General features: G+C 51.7%; 1 protein-coding gene across 4 annotated transcripts in view; it reads left to right on the forward strand.

Annotated features, from left to right (window-relative positions):
- Positions 1-15,516, forward strand: part of CDK5RAP2 (CDK5 regulatory subunit associated protein 2) — a 176,535-nt gene that overhangs the window by 109,038 nt on the left and 51,981 nt on the right. For 3 of the 4 annotated variants that reach the window (XM_061163293.1, XM_061163294.1, XM_061163297.1), the window contains exons 19-21: positions 2,038-2,133; positions 3,919-4,106; positions 10,204-10,633. In XM_061163293.1, the coding sequence (XP_061019276.1) occupies positions 2,038-2,133; positions 3,919-4,106; positions 10,204-10,633 (714 nt within the window). The remainder of the gene's footprint in view (positions 1-2,037; positions 2,134-3,918; positions 4,107-10,203; positions 10,634-15,516) is intronic. The other variant, XM_061163296.1, reaches the window with a different exon arrangement.

Consider the following 15,516-nt stretch of genomic DNA (forward strand, 5'->3'; position numbering starts at 1 on the left):
CGCTGGGCCCTTGCATTTGAAAACTGATCAGTCACATATGGCTTGGGCGACGTTTCTCTGTGTCACGTGCTGGAGACTGAGATCTGACTTTTAATTTTAACCAAGTCAGCAGAGGTAAAAGGAAACGAAAGCAAGTTTTTATTTTAGAGTACTTAGTAATGGTGTGGTTGTGGTTCTGGAAATGAAGAATAGTTTGCAAGCTTTTGTGATGTCATTTTGGAATGACATGAGTTAACAGTACTCTTTGCTCAATAAACCTGAGGGAAGACCCTTCTGATCCTCAGGGTTGGGGAGCAGTGCCTCTCTGCCTCCTTCCTGTTCCCAGGAGGGTTCAAGCTCCTGCGATAGAAGGTCTTGAGGACCTTTCCTGAGCAGTTTCTGGAGGGTGTTGGCAGCAAAAGCCACATTGCAGAGGTGAGGGTGGGGAGTCCTTTCAAGAAGCCTGGAGAGAGGCAGGCAGCACTAGTTCCAGAGCTGTCGGCGGACCAGAGAGGGAAACGTCATTACGTGGCTTTATTTTTAAGATGAGAGAGGCTTCCCCCCAGCGTTTTATTGTGAAGAAACTCAAACAAAGCAAAGTGAAAAGAACTTCAGAGTGGACACCCATATACTCACCCCTAGATTCTATTATTAATCTTTTCCACCAGTCATCATCCTTCCATCTTTTTGATCAGTTTTAATGTAAATCACAACCAGTATGTTGTTGTTAATGCTCAGTCATGTCTGACTCTGTGGCCCCATGGATTGTAGCCCACCAGGCTCCTGTCCATGGAATTCTCCAGGCAGGAATACTGGAGTGGGTTGCCATTCCCTTCTCCAGGGGAATCTTCCTGACCCAGGGGTCAAACCCGGGTCTCCCGCCTTGTAGGCAGATGCTTAACCATCTAGGCCACACATGTGAGATTCTGATCCTGGGAAGTTTTCTATAAAAGACTTTCTGAAGTCACTTTGCTTTGTTTTTCTTCCTCCAAAGCAAGGGTTTCCTTTAGAAAGAAGACCAGGAAAGTTTGAGTTGGGCTGGGAAAACTATGGGATGATGGACTCAGTGTGAGAATTCCTGAAATCACAGGATGGAGACAGAACCTTCCGTGCGTCGTATGTGCAGCACGGCAGCGGGTGGCTGAGGCTCAGCTCATGGTTTTAACGCCACAGTGAAAGCTCACTCCTCCTTGGGTGAGATGAGCTTTAGTGCAGTTTTTGAAGTGGCGTTGGCTACCTCCCCTCTCACTTTTTCTCTGGATGATCTGAGTGTCTCATGACTAGAGTTTTTGCTCCTCCAGAGAGCTGGGCTCTGGCCGCATTGACAACTGCTGTCCCTTCTGTAGAATGCAGACTGCAGAAGCTTTGGGATTTACACTGCTTTAGTGCAGGGGATTTAGGCCATCTTTCTAAATAACTCTCCTTCATTTTCAAAAGCAGAAAGTTATTGTCAGGCAGGCTTGATACTGTACTTATTAGCCATGAGGACTTCTTTGTCAGCAAAATGACCGTGTGGCTGAGACTGTCCATCTTAGATGCATGACTGTCCTGAAAGAGGTTTAGCCCCTGTGCTAAACAGGGGAAGGTTTGCAGAAATCGAGGCCACCATAAATTTCATTTATTGTTTTTGTGCTGTTGGATGTTTTCAATTCCATCAATAGCTATTTTCCAAAATCTGGTTACTTTTCTATAATCTGAAAATTCAGCAACGGCAGAGATGGGAACAGCACATTGGACAGCACACTCAGTTTCCAGTCGGTCAGGAAGACTATGCGAGGGCAGAGGGAAGCGCTTTCCTTATTTCTCGGGGAATTTGTCCTTAAATTATGCCTGATTCCAGGCAGCTGTGTGTGATTTGCCAGAACTAGCAACTCTGACTTTGGCTAATTTTTATTTCTTGGCTTTGGCATTTGTCTCTGCCTCTTTTTTCGGTTTTTGGTTTTTTTTTTTTTGTTCGTTCTGCATCTTTTAAAAAAAGACATCACCGACTTCTTCATACATATTCATGCTGCACACATTTTTGGGTTGCGTTTTCACACCATTCCATGCTCCATGTAGCTTCTGGCTAGCAAGGAGGACGAGGACTCAACCAGAATTGGAGAGGAGGACGAGAATAATCTGCTGAGTGACGAGTGTCTGGAGCAGAGTCACAAGGTAGGAACGCCTGCCCCTCTCTGCCCGAGCGTCTCCCGTCTGGAGCGAGTCCGACGGGCCTGCTGTTCCTCCGCCTCTGCGGTGCCTGCCCTGTGCCTGTGGGCAGCGCAGAGAGGAGCGCTCTCCCTTTTTAGAAGCTGCAGGTGTGGTGGTAGAGCCACTCAGGAGACAGGAGAGCAAACATACAGCTGCAAATAATAAATGGGGCTCTTATAGTAGAATATTAAAATGGGTCTTAGACACTGGGCCTGCACAGCTCTTTAGAACTCCAACCGAACCCATTCATTTTATGCATTGGAATTGGAGGCCTGGGAGAGGAGATGGTTCATCTGGGGCTCAGAGTAGGTCAGTGACACAGTTGGGACCCGTGCCCTTGTCTCGGGGATGACCGTGAACCCCCAGATCATTTGCTTGCAGTGTAAGGAGCCACCGATAGAACCAGACTTTCCTTCCCTGGGCCCGTCTGCAAGCTCCTGATCTGAAACCCAGCCTAGTGCTGCCCGGGCGTCGTTAAGAGTTTTGCTCCAGGCACGTCGAGACCAAACGTTTGGAGCACGTGTTCTCCCAGGTTGAAAGAACTGTAGACTGGCACGTGGTGGGGGTTAGGAGGCCACAGGTTTGACGTTTGTGGCTTTCAGGGTGTTCAGGTTCATGGAGTCATGAAGGCGAGATCATCCTTGTGAGAGTTTTGGAGAGCGAAGCAGTTAAAAGTCGGGGCTTTGGAATCAGATGTGATTTTGAGTCTTGGTCACTACCTCTGTGACTTTGGTTACTCCGTGCTTAACCCCTAAGCCTGTGTTTCCCCATCAATGAAGAGAATAATACTCCCTTGTTAGAACTGTTGTGATGTTTAAATAGTAGGTATGTACTAATTGCTCAGTGAATGGCAGCAACTGCTCTTTTTATTATTCTAGACTTTTCCTTCTGTGGAGCTTGCTTATTTAGATGTATTTAATAACTAGATCGGTGGCAAACAAGACCCTATAAATAACAGCTCATTTGTGTGGGTCTTGTCTTCCGTTTAAAAACCTTAAGCATTTTACACGTGTGGAGAGAGGGGTGTGGTGGCCACTGTGTATATTACCAGCAGTAATGAAGCCAAGGGGAGTTATTTATAGACTGGTGGAAGAAATTTACAGCTCTGGAAATGGGGAGGAAGAACGCTAATTGCAGCACCTCCGGACATGCCCAGCACAGGCTTTAACTAGATGTTTCCTTGGCACCACTCCTCCGGGACCCTGTGACCCAAGAAGGCGGGTCTGTAAACATCTCATCTCCATGGGAATTAGGAGCTCTCCATGGTCCTGACGAGACAAACCAAAGTCACGATAATTAGGATGTGTCTGTAAAGAGGCTGGCTTTCTGATATATAATGAGGAAGATACATTGCAAGAGGTGTATAATAAATGTCCACAGAATTGTGGATGGCAGTTAACGACGTCCCGGATTCTTCTTAGAAGGGAAATGTAGAAAGTAGGCTGTGGGGTGGGGGAACACAGCTAGAGCGGGTGGGACACCACGGCACGAACTGAAGTGGGCCGGCCATCCCGTTTCGTTCTCGTCGCTGCCTTGGCAGGTGGCGTCACTGTGCCCGTTTATGGATGAGGAAGCTGAGGATGTGGAGGAGTAAAGGGGGAGTGCGTGTGGACCGCAGGCCTGCGCCCCCATCCCTCATTTTCTCCCGGGTGTTTGTACTCGCTCATCACCGCCTGTCTCCATCCTTTCTCTGCCCACCCCCTGCCCCTCCTCTGTGTCCATTATCTGACCAGATACTTTGATTTGCAGACTATGGAGGACAGTTCCAAAGGGGGCTGCAGAAATGGATATTTAAGGCATGCAGATTCCAGTATCTTAGACTACAATGGAGCGCACACATCCGGCGGCCCTGGAGACCAGGGTCTGGAAGAAGGCGAGCTCGTGAGCCTGCTCACCCCGCTCTTCGGCGAGAAGGCCGTGTGGTTCCTGGAATCCAGGTAGACATGGGGCCCAGGCGGTGTGCTGTCTGCAGTTAGAGGTGGGGGAAGCTCATTGTGTTAAATGGCTTTAGATGGTGGTCCTCTGCAATTTACCTGAGAGAGCTCCTGAAATGGCTCGGAAGGAACCTTGCCAGTCGTGCAATTAAGTAATTAGGCCGCGTGCTCATGGCTGCAAGGGGCCTGCACTCAGCAGAGCCACATGCACGCCCAGCACGAATTGCTGAGACAGGACCCTTCAGAGTCGTTCCTGGGAGCTCGGGAAGGGCTGCCTGGCTGTCCACGGAGGGCTCGGCCCTCCCGAAAGCCCTCCCAGTCTCTCCAGCAGCCTCGCCACGGCCATTGTAGCTGCGACTCTGCTGTTTTACGTGGAGCTTGAACCACAGTTCCCTTCTCATCATTTCTCCTGGGAATCGTTCCTATATGAGGAAACACTCCAGGGTGTTTTCCTGAAAACAAGAAGTCTTCAGTACACATGTATTATCAAAATTAGTCCTTTAGGAGCAAATTTCCCCTCCTGCCCATTCTTTTCACTCTACTGTAGCAGCTGCTCCGGGCTTTGGGGCCTGAGGGAGCCGGGCCTTCCTCGCCCAGTCCCTCCGTGTCTCCGACCACTTCTTGGGGTTCCACTTCCCCCGCCATGAGGAGCGGGAAAAGGCTGTTCCAGGAGGATGGCTGGCGTGTGATGGGTGTTCAGTGGGAGCTTTGTCCTCCAGAACAGGCAGACAGATGGAGCTGGGGCCACGCCCAGCACTGCTGGCCCGACCGGGAGCCTGGTGGTGCTCGTGTCTGTGGTGGGCTCAGCCTGGTGGGCGCCTCTCCAGTTGGAAAGATGTTCTGTGGGCTCCGAGAAGCGACCTCCCCAGCCCCTGACGTCTGCTGAACATTTTTCTAGCGTGAGTCCTCTAGGGCAGCGGTCCCCAACCTTTTTGACATCAAGGACCGGTCTCGTGGAAGACAGTTTTTCCACGGATCGGGGTAGGGGCCTGGTTTTGGGATGATTCAAGCGCATATTCCATTTATTGTGCACTTTATTTCCGTTATTGTTACATCAGCACCACCTCAGATCATCAGGCACTAGATTTTGGAGCTTGGGGTCCCCTGCTCTGGAGGGACATTCCCAGTGGCTATTCTGGTATATTATCACAGGGAGTTAGGCAACCGTAAATGAGGAATGGAGGGTTTCCCCAGCGTCACTGCTCCTGTGTTAAGAATTAAAAGATGCAGCTTGCTCTCTCTGAGGACGACCTGGGGAGGTACTTGGGTGACACGAGCTGGGGGAGGCACAACAGACGGGGGGGGGGGGGTGCGGGGAGTCAGGGCCTGCGCGCTCCCTCCTGGCAGGTCGGAGCTTTTCAGCCCCAAATCCTTGTTGTCTGAAAGCATGTGGGCTCAGAGCTCCCATCAGTAAAAGCCCCAAATTTGTATTCCTAACCTCCTGATGTTTGAACATTTAGACCTCAATTTTAAAGAAAGCGCTTTGTGGACTGACTCTTTTAAAAACTCGGGTGCGATTGTGTTTCTTCTGAGCTTAAACCCTCTCGTGGGTCCTGTCGCCTCTGGGGTGAGCGTGGCGCCTCCGCCCAGCCTTCTCAGCGCCCGCTCTTGCTCCCACGGGTCTCTCTGTCCTCGGTCATCCCGGCCTGTCCGCCTCAGGGCCTTTGCAGCGCTGTGCCCTCCTCCTGCAGTGCTCTTTTCCAGGACGTGGCAGTGTCTCAGCTCCGCAGAGAGGCCTCTCCCGCCCCCTCTGTCTAACGAGAATCCCTGCGTCTCGCTCGGTCTGGGGCTGGTGCCCTCAGCCTCCCCTGACCGGCCCTCCTTCCGTGTACTTCTCCTTGCTGTGTCTGTCCTATTTAGTCATCAGTGTCTGTGTGACTGTCTGTCTCTAGTGAAGCGTCAGCGTCATGGTTCTTTCTTTTGATTAATCCATCGTTGGCCGCACCGGGTCTTCGCGGCTGCACCTGGGCTTTCTCCCGCTGCAGGGAGCAGGGGCCCCTCCCTCGGTGCGGTGTTCAGGCTTCTCGCCGCGGGGCCCTCTTGCTGCAGAGTGCGGGCTCGCGGGCGTGTGGGCTGCGCTGGTTGTGGCTCACGGGCTTAGTTGCCCCGCGGCATGTGGTATCTTCGTTCCCGGACTGGGGATTGAACCCATGTCCGCTGCATTGGCAAGCTGATTCTTTACCCCTGGACCACCAGGGAAGTCCCAGCACCATGGTTCTTTTACACCGTGCATTTCACGGCTTTACTTGACAGATGGGAGGGGCTCGATGAATGTTTGCATGAATGTCCTGACAACTAGAGGCTCAGCATCAAAGCAGAAGGTTTACGTTTAGAGAAGGAGAAAGCGCAGTTCCTCTTTGGAGTCAGAGAGGCCTGTGTCCGTAGTCTCCGGTCTGCCGCTTTTGCTCGAAGATCGTGAATCTTCATCTGTAAAATGGGGTTAGTAATCCATCACAGTCTTCCCGTGAGGACTCGGGGTACTGAGTGTATTTAAAGGATCTGGCACACCATAAATGCTTAGTGGATGTCAGTCCTTTGCCCTTATGCCTTCTGTGTGGCAGAGAGGCTCAGGGTAAATAAACAGCGACTGGGCCTCTGACAGGACCCTCGAACTGAACCATCAGAAGGGTCCTGATTGGGGCGACAGCTTAATGAATCTGCGGTTCAGATTTCCAGCAGAGCGGCACTTGAAATGTTTTATTTAACAGCACTACCGCTTTAGTATATTATAATGGCCTCTTTCACCACCTTTTACTACCCATTTGTAAGTCTTTCTTTCCTAGATTTTATTGTGTGTTGTTTAGTTGTGAGTAATGGTCCTCCTCTGGCTAGCTCTGTTGCAATTGTCATTATTTTTAATCTATATTAAGGGAAGGAGAGGAAAGGAAAATTTAGTTTAACATGCTTGAAATACCAGAAATATTTTTGAAGTCTGGGTTTACTGAATTTTAAGATGGTTGGTGTCGTCTAGATGACTCCATATTAGAAGTGAAAAATGTGCCACCCATTTTAATTCTGTTTTCCATACTTTTAGTTGTTGCCCTATTTCAGCATGCTGTTAACTGTTTAACTTGAATTGAATTGACTCTGCCCCAGAGCTGGGTGTTAGGAATCCAGATATGAGTCAGCCGTTGCTTCTGCCGTTAGAGGGCCCAGTGGGAAGGTAACGCAAGGGTACCTGTCACTTCCAGTGGCAGCGAAGGTCCAGAGGAAGGGGAGGCTAAAGCACGTTAAAGGACTTGGTAGCTGTGGTCTGTCTGGCGGGTGTTTTGAAACGAGGAGACACCGCAGCAACGGGAAGGATCCAGTCCTGCTGGGACGGCTCCTGTGCCCTGAGCTCTCCTGACTGCACCCCCCCTCCTGACCACATCGTCCGTTTCCATCTGGCCCCCTCCCTCATTGCTTCTCCCACCTTCCTGTCCTTCTTTATTTTTTTTTTTCATAATTTTCTGCCTCCGTTTCTTAAGTTCCTTTCATTTTTATGAATCTTGTTTCCTGCCTTTGTTTTTCAGATGATGGAGACGCACTTCTTTTAAGTCTTCTTCAGTCTGCTTTAGCGTCTTTATCTCCTTGCGCGTGAACGCTGCCCTGCAGCTTGCCGGCGGTCTCTCCTAACAGCCGGCCTTGTCTGCAGGAGCGGCCTGTCTGCGTCCGCGGCCCGCTCTGCCCTTCTGCGCACGCTGGCTCCTCCCTGTGCTGTGGTTTTGAAGTTGCCTTGACTTGTCTCTCTAAGTCTTGCTTTGGGGGCATGAAGTTTGCGTGACTCTTCTTCTAGCCATGGGAGTTAAACATCTTCTGTGGGTGCCTGTCCTCTGGGCCCCCTCCTCTGTTTCTGACCTGTGGACGTGGTTGTGTCTCACTGATTTGAGTCCTGTGCTGCGCCTGGAACGTGTTCTGTCTTGTCTGCTTTGCTGTCGTTTACATATGTTCAGTCGCGCAGTCGTGTCCGACTCTCGGGCCCCCAGGGACTCTGACCCCCCCAGACTCCTCTGTCCGTGGGGTTCCCCAGGCAAGGATACCGCAGTGGTTTGCCCTGGTTGCTCAAATGGTGAAGAATCTGCCTGTAATGCAGGAGACCCGGGTTCGATCCCTGGGTCGGGAAGATCGCCTGGAGAAGGACGTGGCAACCCACTCCAGTGTTCTTGCCTGGAGAACCCCATGGACAGAGGAGCCTGGTGGGCTACAATCTACGGGGTCGCAGAGAGTCGGACATGACTGAGCGGCTGACACTTTGACCTCAGTTTCTCGTGTGTCAGAGCAGACGGGAGGGGCTCTGCGCGCAGTCACACCACACTCACAGCCGTTGGGAGGCTCTCCGCTCGTCCTCTGCCCCGCAGCCTGTCCCCTCCCTGGGGTGTGTGGCTGGGCCCCCCGCCCACAGGCCTCTCACTGGCTCCCGCTCCCGTCACAGGGCTTGGCTCTCCCCGCCTCACTCCCCAGCCTCACCTCCCTGTTCTTCACCGTGTGTCTTGACTCTGTTCATATTTTCTCTGCTTAGAAGAAGGTTCCACTGCCTTTCCCTCAGCTAACCTCTCCAGTCTGGAGGCCCCTTTCCTGGCGTTCTTCCTGCCACCCCCAGTGTAGACACCCTGGGCTCCCAGCCTTCCACAGAGCCCGCGTTTCACTTTCCAGCCTGTGGCGTGGTGGCTGGTTCACGGATCTGCCCCCGACACCAGTCCTGCAGGCAGTTCTGTGGCCCCAGTGTCCAGTACAGCGTCTGGCTCCGGAAACAACTCACGAGCGACTCTTCTGGAACTGCTCCAGAAGTTTACACACTGACTCGGTTTGGTTCCTGGGAGGGCAACGTCTTGAGACACGGACCTGGTACAAGGGATTGATTTAGGATGTGACTGCAGGCAGCAGGAAGGAGGGATGCAGAGAGTAAGGCAGGGACGGAGGCAAAGGCGGGAAGGCTGCAGGATGGTCTGGTTTCTGCTCTGGGCAGCCGGGCCGCCGTCTTGCCGGCCACCCTCGCAGGGACGGTGTGGACCCATGTCAGGGCTCTCCCGCTGAAGCTCGGGGGACTGGGATATTCACCCGACAGCCCTTTTCCTCCGCTGGTTGAGAGTTTCCCCGGGGGCGTGAATGAGCTCAGAGGGCCCTGGGAAAGGGCCCAGAGCCACAGGGAGACGCCGGGGGCACTGGAGGAGGGGTGTTAGTCCACAGGAGCTGTCCGCGCAGCTGCAGCTGAAACCCCAGGGAGGCCCAGGCTGTGTGGCAGGGGACGAGGGAGGCAGCTGCGGTCCACGCATGCTTCGGTTGAATCCTTGCAGTGTACTATGGAGGAAGACTCGGTGTTTGTCGTTGTGGTTGTTCAGTTGGCCTCATGTCCAACTCTTTGCGATTCCATGGACTGCAGCACGCCAGGATTTCCTCTCCTTCACTGTCTCCTGGAGTTTGCTCAAATTCATGTCCATTGAGTCAGTGATGCTATCTAACCATCTCATCTTCTGTCGCCCCCTTCTCCTCCCTCCTTCAGTCTGTCCCAGCATCGAGGTCTTTTCCACTGAATTAGTTCTCTGCATCAGGTGGCCAGACTCGCTGCACTTCCCTAGAATTGCAGTTAGGACTTGAAGCTGTCTTTTCTGACTTCAGAGCCGCTGCTCTTTCTGTCCACAGCAGTTCCCGGCATCCTTACATCCAGCGCCGTTGCTGAGCGCCGATCATGCACCTGGTGGGCCAGGTCAGTTATGGACCCGCCGGGTTGGCTATAGTCACGCAAAGCCGTCCTTGCCCCCGGATGCAGGCGTGGGCGGGCCTTGCAGTTGCCGTGAACACCTGATGAGCCCGTTTGCTGCCCCGAGTCCAGCCTGCATCCAGGTAGTCGTGTGGCCCCCTCACATGCTGGGCACCTGTGTCCAAGGAGTTCTCTTCTTCTCATCCATGAAGCAGGCGTGTGCCACCTCCCTGGTGTGGTTGTTCGGAGGTGACCCGGGTAGCCTGCTTGGCGTGGGTCCTGGCAAATGGCTGGTGCTCACGGTGTTTGGATTCAGCAGAATCCGGGCCAGAATCAATGGGGGAAACTTTGGAAACTGGGTGGGGGCCAAGGCCATGGCAGAAAACTGAGTCTTTCCATTTCCTTTCCCTTTTGGAAAAACAGGCCAGACCTTCTGAAAGTGCTCCATGAACTGCTGCTGAAACAGATGTGCTTGATGGAGCAGGAGGCTCCGGAACACGTTGATGGTAAAACAGAGAAGATGCTGAGGCAGGTGGCCGTTCAGCTGAGACGTGAATTCGGACATTTCATCCAAGCCAGCTCGTCTCCCATGCCAGCTGATGAGCTGCAGTGGCCTCGGGGAGTCCAGCTGGCACAGGGGGATGAGACGTCCACAGCAGAGCAGAAAGATGCCTCCGTGCAGACCTCGGCCGTGGAGGGCGACACGCTCGGATCCGGACAGGAGGGCCCGCGAGAGGCTTGGGAGGAGCAACCAGCAGACGCTGCGTTCAGTGCTGGCCGTCGGCCGGGAGAGCCGTGCAGGGTGCCGGGGCGGCAGGCCACGGCCCCCGCCATCCCCAGGAGGACCGAGAGAGTAAGCTTCCCACCTGTTCCTTACTTAGTTATTTACTACATACAGACCAAACACTTAAAAATCACCTCCCATCCCACCAGTTTAAAAATATTTATACAGTCTGGGGTCTCCCTCTGTCTGTCCTTATCTTGACCTCCACCTTGCTCACCTTCCTCAAAGTGTTGCCGACATCTCCGCCCTGCCTCCCTCTCTGCCCCCCATCCCAGCCCTCTCTTATTTATCTGTATGCTGTGATATGTATAGGGCTTCCCTGGTGGCTCAGATGGTAAAGAATCCACCTGAATGCAGGAGACGCAGGTTCAATCCCTGGATAGGGAATATCCCCTAGAGAAGGAAATTGGCTATCCACTTCAGTATTCTTGTCTGGAGAATTCTACAGACAGAGAAGCCTGGCAGGCCATCATCAACGGGGACCCAAAGAGTTGGACACAGCTGAGTGGCTAACATACTTTGATGATGTGCTTCTGTTTTCATTATAAAAAGCAGAGTCACATTTATACATCTGCCTGTAGCTTTCTCTTTCATGTTACATATCAGGAACTTCTTTCCTTGTAACGGCTGCTAAGATTCCACTGTGGGACATATGCCAGAATTTACATGATTTTCCCCCGTTGACGGACTTACTTTGCGGGTTGCAGTAAAACTGTAATAACCTGACTTGAGCGACAGGGATGAAAACCTAGGTTTTCCTTTGTACAGACTCCGTGTCTGAGAGGCATCATTCTGTGGGCATTGTCTCCATGCTCTTATGCTTAAAACACCCATCAGAGCTGAGGAAGCCAGGTCCCGAGTGCCCATGGTCAAGGTCAGCTGTTAGGGGGCTGAGCTGGGCCCCTCACTGCCTGGCTGCATAGCTGATCACTTTCCTTGGGTCACCCTCCTTCCCAGCCCACGCCGGCCTGAGTGGTAGGGTCCGGTTTTGGTGGCCGAATGCCTGCAATTTGCTTCACTCGAGATGCTTTCTCTAGGCATCTTCTCACACACCGTCAAATATGCCAGATTATTAAAAGCCAGACTCTCCTGCCAGTGTTTGAAATCCTTCTCAGGAGGAGGGGTTGAGGTTGGAGCCCCACAGCAGGGAGATGGGAGTGGCCTGGAGGAGGGGCGAGGTCGTGCTTTTGACAGGCCTCCAGCGACGGCTGCTGGTCCCCTTGTTTCTGAGGGGTGTTTTGTATCTGAGAAATAACTGTATACACTGCTTCATAGCATCAGAATAGAGAATTAGGTTTATTTTCTGACCACTAAATTACTGCTTTTGTGCCTACCAAAGAGAGTTAGATATATCATTAGCAAAATTGCTTTTGATTGTTTTAAATTATGCACCAAAACTGTAATTTCTGGAAAAGGGTTTTCTAAAGATATCAGTAGAGACCAAAAAAAGAGACGTTGCCATTATATTAACAGTACTCGAGATGCAAATGTGTGCGATTTGGCTGGAATAGAAATGCTCTCGTGTGCCCCAGCTAGTTTAGTTTGTACCTGCGTATTAGGAAAACGCGGTTTCGTGTGTGCCTGCGTGAGTTTTTCCCCGCTATTTGTGTGGGAAATAGCATCTTATATTCAGGAAAATTGGATAATCAAATGAACTTAATTTCCCCAAATATATTGAAAAAATTTTTCTATTTGGAATTATCTTCTCGTTGGTGTCTTCGAAAGGAAGTTTACTGTGTTTATGTTTTTTGTGTCTACTGTATGTGCCTGCAGCGCGCGATTTCTGTCCCGGTAGCAGCACATTTAACCTTCTCACCACGCTCACGAGTGAGGTAGGAGTCACCTCCATCTTGCATAGGAAGAAGTGCAAGCTCTGGAAGGCTCAGAAAATTGTCCAGAGTGACTCAGCTGTTGAGAGGAGCAGCAGGCGTGCCCCGTGGACTCTGGCTTTAGAGGCAGACAGGGATCTGGTAACCCCACCTTTCTCAGGAAGGGGGGAATCTCACAGCAGCAGTGTGGCCTCCCATCTGTACAAAATAGAAGAAAATTTAATGATTTTCTTTGTGGCTTTTGGTTAGTCAAGGAATTAGTCATCCTCAAACTTAAGCTGGAACTCTGGCATCCTGTTAAGAAGAGCATCTTTGCAGCCCAGGGGTGAAACAGGGAAACGAGACCTACTTCTGGTTCAGTTACAGAGACGAGATGCTGGGCTCTACAGATACACCTGTGATTCGTTGGGCCTGGCCGCTCACCTGCTCTGAGTCCTTGTGGCAGTCACCTGACTTTCAGGAGTTCCCAGGGGTTCCTGTGACCTGGCACCCGGGGCCGGCATGCTGGCTCAGAGAGGCAGAATGTGGTCGGTGCCTCATGCCATGTCCGTGGTAGGAGCTCAGGGTATGCGTGTCCCTGTCCCCGTTCCCTCCCCAAGTGAGAGATCCAGGGTGACGTCTTTACTAAGGTGGTAGGTGGGACTCTGTTTGGTGTCCATAAGGTAGCATTTTGGGTGGTGTTATTTTGGAAGCAGTGTCAGGGTGACTGACGGCTGCCTTCTAGCCTGAAATTGACTTTGGCATTTGTGCACTTGGAGCTGTCTTCTCTGCTGCCATATGACACACAGATTCAGATCCAGGAATAAAGATCGGTGGAGACGGAGGGCCAAACAAATGATTGTCATTTTCCAGTCCTCTTTGATGAGGCGTCCACCCCCTCCCAAGTGTCCCCATCACCACCGCAGACTGTTCTTGTCCTTGAACCTCTTCTCTCCCCTTGCCTGTAATTTCAGGGTAGAAAGGGTCTCAGTTTCCTTAACCGGGCAGTAATGTCTGAAGACCCTGTTTGGGGTCAGCTCTCCAACCTTCTTATTGTTCAGTACTGGACTGGTTGGTTGACGTCTCAGTTCTCTGTCCAGAAAATAGGCATAATAACTTCTCTTACCCAGTGAGCTCCGAAATGCAGAGTTTAGCTGAGGATTACAGGAGAAAATGCTGGAAAGCCTTGGACATCCTAGAGCATGCAGGAAGAACTCTGTCTTCTTTCCTTCCTGAGAGGCTTGGCTGATTTCCTGCTTCCCGAGTTTCCCCACCTTTAGCAGCCACAGTCAGGTTTAGACCGCGTCTTTATCCCAGGAGGAAGCCCTGAACCCCTTAGCAGCCACTTCCTGTTTTCTCTACCTGTGCACCCCTAGCTGTAGGCAACCACCAAGCTCTCCTCCGTCTCTGTAGATTTGCCTGTTCTGGATGTGTCATGTAAGTGGAATCATGCAGTCTGTGATGTTTGGTGACACGCTTCTTCCACTTAGCGTAACTTTTTCAAGAGTTGTTCATGTTGTAGGAGGTATCAATGCTTCATTCCTCTTTGTGGCCTAATGATAGTCCAGTGTGTGGATATACCACATCTTATTTATTCGATGATTAGTTGATGGACATTTGGACATTATGAATAATGTTGCTATGGACATTCATGTACGAGTTTTTGGGTGTACATGTGTTTTTATTTCTCCAGGTTAGCTTATCTAGGAGTGGAATTGCTCGGTCATGTAGTAACTCTGTTTAATGGTTTGAGGAACTGCTAAAGTTCTCTTTCTCTAAAGTGGCTGTAGCTAGTTTACGGAGTTTTCACCAGGATGTGAGGGCTCTAATTCTGCCACATTCTCACTAACCATCATTATCATCTTTTTGTTTAAGCATCCTAAGGGGTAGGGGGGGTGTTATTTCACGTGATTTGATTTGCAGTTTCCTGATGACAGATGAGTTGAGCGTCTTTTCACCTGCCTATTGGCCCTTTATGCATCTCCTTTTGAGAAATGTCTTTCAGTTTGTTTGCCCATCTTTTAATTAAGTTACTTGTGTTTTTATTATTGAGTTGTCGTAGTTCTTTCTGAATTCTAGATTCACGTCTTCTCAGCTTTTGAGTTTGTTTAAGCTTCCTCCACTTGAAAGGCATCCCCAGTTGGCCTCTTAAGATAGCGTGTGCAGGTTCTTGCCGCACCGAGGTGTTGAGCACCTTCCGTGTGTGAGTTCTTATGCTGGAAGCTGTGGATAGAGTACAGCTTCTGGTGCAGAAGACAGACGGAAATGCATAGGCATTTATCATGATGGTCCTAACATTTTCCGAGGAAAATTCTGAGGGAGCAGTGAGTATATAACAGAGGAACCAAGGCCCGTTTTCTTGAGGAAGGCACGTTTGAGCAGAATCCTAATGAATGTATCGGGATTAGTGGAAGAGGTGGGGGTGCGCAAGAAAGAGGATTCTAGGCAGAGGAGGCAGCCCCTGCCAGGGCCCTGAGTGGAGGGAACCGAGCACTCTGAGGAAGCGGCAGAGGGCCCCTGTGGCTGGGGCGTGGGGGCGTGGGGGAGCGCTGGTGGGTCACTCGGTCCGCGGTCAGCCCCAGCCTGTGGGCTTTGTCACATGGGAACTGGGGAGTGATTAAGTCAGTCTTAAGCAGGAGGAGGGGTTGCCTGCTTCGGTGCAGTATGGCCCGTGGGTTAGAAGGGCAGGAATGAGTGTGGGAAGGCCCCTGGCGAGGCTGTCGCGGTGGCCTGGGTGAGTGCTCACAGCGTCTTGGAGTTGGGTGGTGGCCATGGAGGATGAGAAGAGGCAAAAGAATTCAGACAACCTGGGAGTTGGAATTAGTGGAAGCTGGTGCGTGATGAAGGTGGGTGATGCCCGTAGACCCCCAGGTTTGGGGCTGTGCAGCAAGTGGAGGCTGCCGTGAGTCCGCAGGCAGAGGCTGTCGGCACGGGTCTGTGGGGCGGGGGCTTGGGGTGATGGAATCAGAGAGCTGAGCTTTTGGTTGACTTGGGAGGGCACGTATAGGGTGGGCGGGTCAGGAGCCGCGGGCCTGAGAAATGGCCATGGGGCTAGGGCCATGTAGTCCCGAAAACCTCAGTAAGGGTGGTTCTCGTGGCCTGGCAGGGGAGGCATGTTGTCTTGGGTTAAAGAAAGGATGGGAA

This window comes from Dama dama, chromosome 16 (genome assembly GCF_033118175.1).
Source record: "Dama dama isolate Ldn47 chromosome 16, ASM3311817v1, whole genome shotgun sequence".
Taxonomy (NCBI): Eukaryota; Metazoa; Chordata; class Mammalia; order Artiodactyla; family Cervidae; genus Dama; species Dama dama.